This window comes from Cydia pomonella, chromosome 26 (genome assembly GCF_033807575.1).
Source record: "Cydia pomonella isolate Wapato2018A chromosome 26, ilCydPomo1, whole genome shotgun sequence".
NCBI classification, from domain to species: domain Eukaryota; kingdom Metazoa; phylum Arthropoda; class Insecta; order Lepidoptera; family Tortricidae; genus Cydia; species Cydia pomonella.
The window spans coordinates 3,611,506-3,623,032 of NC_084728.1; the positions used below are offsets into that span (position 1 = coordinate 3,611,506).

The following is an 11,527-nucleotide window of genomic DNA, read 5'->3' on the forward strand; positions in this document are numbered from 1 at the left end:
TATATATTATATATATCGTTGTCTAAGTACCCTCAACACAAGCCTTATAGAGCTTACTGGGGGACTTGGTCAATTTGTGTAATAATGTCCTATAATATTGATTTATTTATTTTTTTTAAATTTAACTGTGTATGTCATGATCTCCGAAATTTCCCATCAGTTCATTTAGTCAGTTATAGTTCGTGTAATCCACGATGACGCGTAGATTTGTCAACTCCTTTAATAACATGGCATTACGAATCAAGACACGCGACTTCGTGAATGACACTTTCTATACATCTTTCATTTTATGGTAGTTATGTTTGTTTTAGGGTTCCGAAGCCAAATGGCAAAAAACGGAACCCTTATGGATTCGTCATGTCTGTCTGTCCGTCCGTATGTGACAGCCACTTTTTTCCGAAACTATAAGAACTATACTGTTGAAACTTGGTAAGTAGATGTCTATGAACCGCATTAAGATTTTCACACAAAATAGACAAAAAAAAATTTGGGGGTTCCCCATGCTTAGAACTGAAACACAATTTTTTTTTTCCTCAAATCCGTATGGGGTATGTATGGATAGGTCATCAAAAATAATATAGAGGTTCCTAATATCATTTTTTTCTAAAAATGCTAAAATGTCTCCCCCCCCTGTAACTTCTAAAATAAGAGAAATGCAAACTTCCACCGAAAATTGGTTTGAACGAGATCTAAGTAAGTAGTTTTTTTTTTACTTCATTAATGGCACGGAACCCTTCATGGGCGAGTCCGACTCGCACTTGGCCGCTTTTTTATAACTACAGCATTTAAATGACTAACGTATCATTTGACGTGGGTGTCATGATCTCCAGAATGTCTCGTCATTTCAATTCATCACTTCATTTCGTCTTCCATCTTAGAAATACATAGCTGACTATTTTCTTTTACCTGTAACGGAGTGACGTTAAGATTTTCGACACATCAAAAAACCCATACCACAGAAATTACGTTTGTTGATCAGTACCCCTAGTGTAAATATTTTCGACAGCGAAACGTTACGTACGCGTTTCCGTTAAGTGTCATTTTGTATGAGATTTTTGACTTTCCAAAACGTCCCGCTTGGCGCGCTGTTCAAAAACCCATACAAAATGAGACTTAACGCAAACGCGTACGTCACGTTTCGCTATCGACTAAATTTACACTAGGGGCACTGTACCCCTAGTGTAAATTTGATCGACATCATAACGTGACGAACGCGTTTGCGTTAAGTCTCATTTTGTATAGGATTTTGAGTTTCCAAAACGTCCCGCTTGGCGCGCTCTTTCTAAATCCAATACAAAATGAGACTAAACGCAAACGCGTATGTCACGTTTCGAAATCGAATTTATTTACACTAGGGGTACTGAATTAGGTATTTTCTTACATTTTTCACCTTCCCATACAAACGGAGTTTCGTTCTCATTTTAAAACTACGTCCTGGATTGTAATAAAACTTTGCGCATATAATGACATAATATCTAGTCCTATGAAGCCGATGGTCCCGGGTTCGAATCCTGGTAAGGGCATTTATTTGTGTAATGAACAGATTTGTTCCTGAGTCATGGGTGTTATATGTGTTTATTTATATACGTAGGTATGTATACCGTAGTCTAGTACCCACATTTATACAATACTTATTGAGCTTACTGTGGGAGTGTGGGACTAGGCCGATTTGTGTAAAAATTGTCCTTTATTTATGCACTAGTTTATTGACGTACAGATATCGTGGTGGGCGCAGCCACGCACACATGCAAGCATTATTTACTGTATAATATTTATTTGTATAATATAAATGCCCTTACCGGGGTTCGAACCCGGGACCAATCGGCTTCATATGGGGTCACCCCCTAGGCCACACCGGTCGTCGAAATATTACCTATTATGTAAACATCGAATTTAGTAGGTACATACATACGTACTTTGTACAGTATGTTTACGACATGTGATATATGATGACGGCATGTATTACGTATCTATGTGCTTACACACACATGCCTATGACTTTGCGGTTTTCATTATTAAGGTTTCGCCTCAATTATTTAGGTATACATACTTTTTGAAATTACCAATACCAATGAGTTTTTCGGAACTTATGTACGAAATATCATTTGATATTTACCAGTCGCTTTTCGGTGAAGGAAAACATCGTGAGGAAACCGGACTAATCCCAACAAGGCCTAGTTTACCCTCTGGGTTGGAAGGTCAGATGGCAGTCGCTTTCGTAAAAACTAGTGCCTACGCCAAATCTTGGGATTAGTTGTCAAGCGGACCCCAGGCTCCCATGGGCCGTGGCAAAAATGCCGGGACAACGCGAGGAAGAAGACATACTTTTTGAAATTATTTGATGAGAATATGAGAGAGAAATTACAGCCATTAATATACAGGATGATTTCGGGGTCGTGGAGCAAGAGAACAAGACATCACACAGAATTCAAAGATGAGTCTAATGATGTTGCTCATTATTTATTATCACCAATAATTATGATTATTTTTCAGATGACAAGTAGAAATAAACATGTTTGCATACAGTTTGGTCACCCTACTAAATGTGACGTCTTGTCGCTTTCCATACAGCGTATGTCAAAAGTCATAGTGTGACCATGATTACTTCGTATAAGATTAATTTTACTTGAAAAATTATAAAAATTAAACTAATTATCTTTCAATCAAATCCTGCCGTATGATAATGTAAATCATTTATAGAATCAGAAAAAGTGGTTCTGGATCACGACCCAGAAATCACCCTGTATATGCGGACAAAGTAGCGTGACGTGACGTACGCGTTTGCGTTAAGTCTCATTTTGTATGGGATTTAAACTTTCCAAAATGTCCCGCTTGGCGCGCTGTTTCTAAATCGTACGTCACGTTTCGCAAACGAATAAAGGGTCTAGCAGGCTAAGCGAACAAGAAGTGCCCCCAACGACGGATTTTGTCGATATTTCTGGTAGTGTACTGTTAGGTCCTAAGGACCCTCCATGCTTAACATCAGACCTCGATTCTCTTTTGTTTGCGAGTTATTCAGGATAACGTAAAATAATTAAGGTATCATTGAAAGTGTCATATTTTATAAACGATTCAAGTTACGTGAACCAAACAAAATTATATTTGATAACAATAAAAAAACTACAAAATGCATATTTTTTACCAGCATCCTGTCCTTAAACTTCATTGCAAAAAACAAAAATATTTTTTCCTTCCAATTTTTTTTTTTACTTTTCGCGGAGGTACACCTCCAAAAAAAATATGCATGAGTAGCCACTAATTCTCACTACATATACATATAAAAATATTTGCACAAATGTTCGTGCTTCATGTCAAAAAAAAACGATTCTCCAATAAGTAGTCACTGGCATTATATGTACAGATAGAAGTACATCAACGATGACGTGTCAGCTTTGATAACATCTGACACATAATATTATCTGCATTTGTTTTTTGCATTTTGTAGTGGAAAATGGAAAACATTAAGTGCAAGTCTTGTAAAAAAACATTAAAAAATATCCGAGGGAAACAAAAATGCATAGAAACAGAGCAAGAGGCTGATTTATATAGCAAATGCACTAATATGTTAATTTGCATAAATGATTTATTGTGTGGTAACTGTCGGCTTTTAGTGTATAAACATAAAGCAGTAGCATCAACTTCTGCGAGTACATGCACAACAATTGGCGATGCTGGCTCTGCGTCTGCAACCTACTGCTTTATGTTTTTGGAGGTGTACCTCCGCGAAAAGTAAAAAAAAATTGGAAGGAAAAAAATATTTTTATTTTTTGCAATGAAGTTTAAGGACAGGATGCTGGTAAAAAATATGCATTTTGTAGTTTTTTTTATTGTTATCAAATATAATTTTGTTTGGTTCACGTAACTTGAATCGTTTATAAAATATGACACTTTCAATGATACCCTAATTATTTTACGTTATCCTGAATAACTCGCAAACAAAAGAGAATCGAGGTCTGATGTTAAGCATGGAGGGTCCTTAGGACCTAACAGTACACTACCAGAAATATCGACAAAATCCGTCGTTGGGGGCACTTCTTGTTCGCTTAGCCTGCTAGACCCTTTACACTAGGGGTACAGGCATAGAAAAATAAGTTTATCTATGGATCAGGTTATTTTAAAGTATAATGAACTAAACAGAGCATTCTAGTACACTTAGCTAAAAGCTTTAGTAGCGTCTGGATTATTTTCCCAACAATTACTGTACTTACTCGACTATTATTAAAACAGAGATAGTTGTACTTTGAACTCCGTGAGTTCAGGTTAATCTCTAAGCTAATGTTATTTTTAATTACGTAAGTCGGGACAAAGCTATTTGTAAGAATGAGATAATGATATTTATCTCTCATTCTGTAGTATAGCTGTGTCCCTACTTACGGAACGAACTATACAAGGTGGCCAAAAAATATGTGGTACCATCAAGCTGATCTGATGACGGCGACAGGAGGTAGCCATAGGAACTCTGTGATAAAACAACGCAACCTAATTGTGTTTGGGGTTTTTAGAATTGTCTCCATGAGTATTAGTTGCCTGTGGAAAAAAAGTACAGTCACCGATAAAAGCTTGTAGCAAAAATTAAATTTTCGCCAAAAAAATATTTTAATTTGTACTTTATTTTGTCTGCAGAGGACGGCGGGCGCTGCCTCCCCGCATTCGCCGGTCGCAAGCTTGGCGAGATCTGCAACCGCGAGAACCAGTGCGAGGCGGGACTCGTATGCGAGGAGGTCGTCCCAGGTATTTTATAAATGATAAATGTTTCGACACCGTTATGTTATTCGAAACGGTTATCTATAACGGTGTCAAAACATTTGAAGATAACCGCCTCACTAGCCTAGACATAAAACGCCAGTTACGGAAAGAGCCCTCCTACGTGTACACGTTCAACGCAGCTGGCCAACTTTATTGTCACGCGTGCAATCGAGTATTTAAATATTTATTTAGCGCCGTTATCGAAAACGATGGAGATTATATAAGTGATAATATATAAAAGCTCCCATTAAATCGTTTCATGCGAAGGCGCGCAAGATATGTGCGTTATAGTGCGACAAGGTGCGACAAATGCGACATCACTAGCGCCACTAGCCGCCCACCCCCAACCGACACCATGTGCTGTAGCTACAGCATAAACTTTACTTTCTTTTGCCCAACTCCAGACTTTTATCCAAGGCTCGGAAATCGGTTAAATCACCAAACCGGTATCATGTATTTTGCGCATAATCTTTTAAATTCGGTTCTGTTCGTAAAACCGTTATTTTTAAGGCAGTTTTTAGGAGAACATTTCCATAAAGTTCTTGTCAGATTAACCGATTTCTTATGTGGGTGTCTTTGTTTACGCGGCACACCACCAGGTCTCTTCGCTCTCTGAATAAACTGATTTATTTAGGTTACAATAAAGTTCTTAAAACGTTTGCGTTCTTATGAAACTATAGAGTAAAACCAAAATGAACCGGTGTTTTTAAAACTTGTTCCGAGCATTGCTTTTATCTAGCTTCTAGAGATTAGTTGAGGTTTCTAAAAAACTCTGACTGACAAAGGACCAACAATCTTGACATGTCAGGAGAAATTCTGACGTATCAACGCTGTACGACTCGGCGAATGTGGCGTTGGATGTTTTCCACTAAGGGTCTCCCCAACACCTCTCCACGTGGAATCGGCAATTTCCGATTGAAAAAAGCTTAGCTGTACATAGTGGCTAACGACGGGCCAGGCCATGCCATGAGCGACTGTGTGAACACCACTGGTCACGCGACGCCACGATTCCTTTGAAGTGTAAAAAAAATCGACTACTTCCCGATTGCGCACCACGATAGACAACTGATGGCCAGTCGTCCGCCATTGCCCCCTGTACACAATGGTGATGACTTGTCATGGACCATTCTTGACCACTATGTACTGGTGCCGTTAAGGGGCCCACTGAGTAACAGTCCGACGGAATCGGCCTGTCAGTTGTTCGGAACTGTCAACTTTTTGTACTAACTGACAGGCCGATAGTGTCCGGCGGACTGTTAATCAATGGGCACCTTTAGAAGTCGGCCGAGTCGCTGTGGGAAGACCCTAATATTACTAAACTAGATTCATTTGTTAATAAACATTTTGTTCTTTGTCCAGGAGAAATGCATGTTTGCCGTCCCCCAACATTAGGCCGCAAGCAATATAACGAGGACTGCAACGCGTCAAGCGAATGCGACATCACACGGGGACTGTGCTGCGTCATGCAACGGCGACACCGTCAGAAGGCGCGCAAGGTATGTGTGTCATTGTGCAAGGTGCGGCAAATGCGACATCACACGGGGACTGTGCTGCGTCATGCAACGGCGACACCGTCAGAAGGCGCGCAAGGTATGTGTGTCATTGTGCAAGGTGCGGCAAATGCGACATCACACGGGGATTGTGCTGCGTGATGCAAAGGCTACGTCGTCAGAAGTCGGACAAGAAATATGCGACGATGCAACATAATGCGAGAAGGGAGTGTGACATTATATGTATACAGGCTGATTTAGTAGACGTGAGCAGGATCAAACCTGCTTATTCAGTAAGTTATAAGCAACTGTTTCGTACCAGTATTTGTGAGATTAACGTTAATTAAATTTTTACTGTCCAATAAAAATATTTATTTTAAGTACGACATTTATGGTCACCCTATTTGTTTCATCCATAACAAATGACAAATTGAATGTCATCGGAGTCTGGTTACTTTTTAAAAATCGTATCTCACCCAAGATTTTATTTTCTTCATAATCAAAGTGCTGTCATAACGGTTAAAGAGGTTTTATCTTTGATAATTAAGTGTTGTAGGGTGTCCATGATTGTAGGTTGTCCAACAGAAATTCTGATAGTAACGTCCTTATTGCACATGAAGCATATAGGACCCTTCTTTTTTATTTTTAGGACTTATGGTGATAATGTACAGAATAGGAAACTCTAAATCTCTTCTTCTTCTTAGTCGTATACTCTTGTCAGAGTAGTCGTGGTCATTGCGGTCGTTGTACGGCTTTAAACACAGAAACTCTAAATACAGAATGTTTATTTAGTCACCTGGAATAATTTATGGCCTGAATCTATAGGTAATACTGAGTAACTTTTACTATGGGACCAACCCCGACGTCGCGAAAAATTTTTTTACTCTCCCTTGGAAAATGTCAAGGTCCGACAGCCAAAATGTATGAAACAACCAATTATTTTTCGCGATTTCTGGGTTGGTCCACAGTAACAGTTGCTCAGTGTGACCTATATATTTGCCCCATTAATTATCGCAGGTGACTATTCATCTTGTATCTATTCATCATCGAGGGCTGACGAAGAAACAGCAAAATAAATCTTCAAAAATAAAAAATAAAGGAGAAAATTTTTCAAACTCATCTTACAGAAATTGTTAACTTCACAACGAATAATTTACGAAGAAATGATAACTCCAAACTCTTCTAATTTAATTTGCCCGGTTTCACCAAATATTTAATCTGAAATTTGAATATCATTGTCATTCGAGCGGCTTTCCGATTTAATCACGATTTCATGATACTGGAAACGTTTTCAAGTATTTTTAGATTTGTACAAGCCTATATTTAACTTGCCCTGTTATAGACCGCGAAGTCCGCGAACCAGGAGCAGATTTCCATGACCGATCGCCTCCCGGGCAATAACTCGTATATTGGTTAATGGCTATGTATGATGAACCCCCGTGGACGTCAGCGGTCGAGCCGTTGGTGGGTTGAGGAATGGCAGCCACCGAAACGAATAAAAAAAAAATTGTCATCGCCTCCCGTTTGATGCTTTGCCAGATGATAGTTTAGATGCTATTGTTAACTTAAAAAATCGTCAGCCGGTTATATCGCGGTGGAAAGAACGTCAGCTGGTCGCATGGACATGTAAAAAAATTGCGCTTCTCCTTTTTATCATGACAGTAATAACAAAATCATCATCAACAAAAAAAAAGCGCTGGTGGCCTAGCTGTAAGAGCGTGCGACTTGCAATCCGGAGGTCGCGGGTTCAAACCCCGGCTCGTACCAATGAGTATTTCGGAACTTATGTACGAAATATCATTTGATATTTACCAGTCGCTTTTCGGTGAAGGAAAACATCGTTAGTAAACCGGACTCATCCCAACAAGGCTTATTTTACCCTCTGGGTTGAAAGGTCAGATGGCAGTCGCTTTCGTAAAAACTAGTGCCTACGCCAAATCTTGGGATTAGTTGTCAAGCGGACCCCAGGCTCCCATGAGCCGTGGCAAAATGCTGGGACAACGCGAGGAAGAAGAAGAATAACAAAACCATGAAACATTGAATGTAGCAAGTGGTAAGGCGCGTATTTTGTACATGTTCATGTCATCACCTGACGGTCTTTCCACCGCGGTCCGCGATATTGCTTCTGGCCCGCGGTGTATTAGTATGTACGTTAGGTAATATTAATAAGGAGTTTTCGATATATTCAAGGTAGGCGCACTTAGACGGCATGGCGCACTTCGCCCCCCCTCACTTTATGTTAGTTAATTTGTGTAAGTTAAATCTTGGCTGCATTTGACTCACTTCCCGGTTTCCGATTGAGCTGAAATTTTGCATGCATATATAAATCGGATGGCTATGGAATATTATGATAACATGGAGCTGATCTTATGATGGAGACAGGTGGCCATGGGAACTCTGTGGAAATACAACGTAAACTGTGTTTAGACTTTAGAGTTGTCAGAATTGTCTAGATGAGTATTAGTTGTCTGTGGAAAGTAAAGTACCGTCAACGATAAAAGCTTGGACCAAAAATTTATTTTTTGCTAAAAACTTGTACGAGTTAGGCTGTGGGTACGGCCTCAGTGTCGAGTGTCAACGGCGCGTTAAGCAGAGCGTGCAGCGTAGCGTCGAGCGTCCAATAGAACAGTGGGCATAGCCTAGATGAAAATCGTACATCGATAAATGCTTAGCAAAAAAATTTATTGTCATCTTACGAAATTTCACGAAAATTCACCTGAATATTTTCATGCATTTTTTAAGTTTCGTTTGGCGTTTTCTTTCAACGATTGGCACCTTGCTAGGCCCTCTGAGCATTGTGTACTTAGGCCGCCAAGGAGACCCACTTTTTGGTGACTACGAGTTATCTTATTAGGGTCATTATTATTTGCGTTGTCTTGTTTTTTGTTCCCAAACAATGTGAAGAAGTATAGCTTTTTGGATGAGAAGAAATTTATTTTTAAGTAATAATCTACAGCAGCGGTTCCTAACCTGGGGGTAACTACCCCCGTGGGGGTAAAACTGATCGCAAGTACTTACAATTCACAACCGGTAAAGAAATATAACTTTTGCGCCTATATGTTTCAATGAAATATTTTTTATATTATTGTTCCAGAGCTGCGGCTACTTCAAAGAACCCCTGGTCTGCATCGGACCAGTAGCCACCGACCAGATCCGCGAGTTCGTGCAGCACACCGCCGGCGAGAAGCGCATCGGCGTTTACAGACTGCACTAAACGCCATAGTCTCGTGGAGTATGCAGCCAATCCAAATTGATACTTACAGCTCGGTGATAATGTTTGAATTACTGTTGTTAATTTTATAGGTCTACAAAATTGAAACTATTTATAGTTGGAAGATTGAAATTTCGATAGCGTGATTCAGGATTTGTTTCGGATGTAACAGCGACATCTAGCGATTGATGTTGAAACTGAAATATGAAATGTAACGAGAAGCGCTACTGAAAATGTTGCAAACATTTGTAGTTTAAAATAGGCTCTAACTTTAGTGACATTTGTAAAAATTTGAAGTACAAAAACGTGAAGTTGAAGTTTCAATTGGATTGGATGTTTTTTTGTGGTTGGAAATGATGATAATCTAAAACATAAACAAAAGGAATTTGTAAGAAAAAAATCGTAAAGGAGAAAGTCTTGATTATATTTTATTTGTTATAGGCTGGGACTGTTTACTGCGTACTCCACGACACGAAAATTGAGAATTTTATGTTAAAAATTTTAAGATCGAAATTTTAAGAGTTGTCTGTAATTTTGACCCGATTTTAGAACGACTCTTAACATTTTTGTTCGTATATTTGGAAATAACGAGCATTAACAAAGGTTACAATTTTTGAAATTGGAAACAACTTGAAATTTTACAATTTAACCCTATTGTAAAAAGAAAGGTTATTTTATAATGAGCGTTATTACAACTTTCGATTGATTAAAAACAAATGAAATAAATGCTTTCGAAAATGGCCGCCGATTTTGCATCTTTTTATTTATTTTCGAAGCTTAGAGAAAAAAATAATAAAAAGAGGTAGTGAGTGAGATATCAAACTAATTTTTAGTTTATACATGTGTAGTATTAGATTAAATTATTAAATGTTTAATATTCTATTCTTATGAATGTCATAATTGCGTCTTTAGATTTTCATGTTTAAAATTAATGTTAAATTTTAAAATTAGATTTAAAGTTAAATTAAGTCTTCAACGATTGAAACATATACATATCCTACTGGCTGAGGCATTTATATCTAATAGTACTAATATTGATGTTATAATATAAAATACATATCATATATCTAAAATAAGCTGCTCTTTAGAGTAAATGTAATATAAACATTTTTTTCGCTTGTTTTTACTTAAACCTAACTTAAATCATACTATGCTAGGTGCCTAGGTATATACATATCAATATTTGTTTTTAATATATAATAAAATTAGATAATAATCACATTTTAATACATATCACGTTTTTTGAGTCCGTTAGTAGCCTAAGAGTACTATATAATGGTGTCTATTTTCAGATATTGTTGAAATTTGAAATGAACAAATATTTTTCTGCCAAACTTCTAGTTGCTGTTGAAGATATGAAATATCTTTTTTTCGACCATTTTATTTTTATAAAAAATAATCTGGTTTGACTGGCCTAGTCATTGCGTGACGCACCCATCGTGCATCGCACTCATCGCTCGGTGCACCCATTTTGCAAGGCATATCATTGCTCGGTGCACCCATTTTGTATGGCACACCATCGATCGGTGCACCAATCGCGTAACACACCCGTTGCGTACACCCATCGCACATAGCACCCATTGCGTGCTCGTTGCATAAGTAACTCGTTAAGATACTCTGTTGAACTGTATTTATGATAACTTGTGTATTAAATATATGAATTATGTGTTAATTATATAAATTATGTCAGCAGTGTCGTTGTTATTTTGCCCTTTTTTGTGGTTTCTTCCTACTGATTATTTATTTTATATTTTCAGAAATTCAGTATCGTCCTTTCGTATGTATGTCTAAGATAAAGGAGAGTATCTTATAATTGCATTATATAATTAAAAAATAAGGAATTTTCGATTCATTTAAAATATTAGCAAATATTAGAGAGTAGTAATCGAAGATCCAATGCAAATATTTTAAATTGTTTATCAGTTTTTAATTTAATATAAAAAGCAATGTTATTTTCATTGGAAAAAGTAAGCATTTGACCCCAATCTCATCTGTGATGGTAAGAGCCGATGCAGTCTATTCTAGGATGGACCAAGCTTGCCTAAAAGATGTCTCACTCTCGATTTAAAAGATCCAAGTT

General features: G+C 37.9%; 1 protein-coding gene and 1 long non-coding RNA gene across 2 annotated transcripts in view; one reads left to right on the top strand and one right to left on the bottom strand.

Annotated features, from left to right (window-relative positions):
* The window catches only part of LOC133532017 (ITG-like peptide), a 74,318-nt gene extending 63,179 nt beyond the window's left edge, over positions 1-11,139 (top strand). Inside the window, exons 4-6 of the mRNA XM_061870503.1 lie at positions 4,624-4,731; positions 6,106-6,242; positions 9,331-11,139. Of these exons, the coding sequence (XP_061726487.1) occupies positions 4,624-4,731; positions 6,106-6,242; positions 9,331-9,450 (365 nt within the window). The 3' untranslated portion in view covers positions 9,451-11,139. The remainder of the gene's footprint in view (positions 1-4,623; positions 4,732-6,105; positions 6,243-9,330) is intronic.
* The window catches only part of LOC133532041 (uncharacterized), a 331,954-nt gene that overhangs the window by 224,276 nt on the left and 96,151 nt on the right, over positions 1-11,527 (bottom strand). The window lies entirely within an intron of this gene.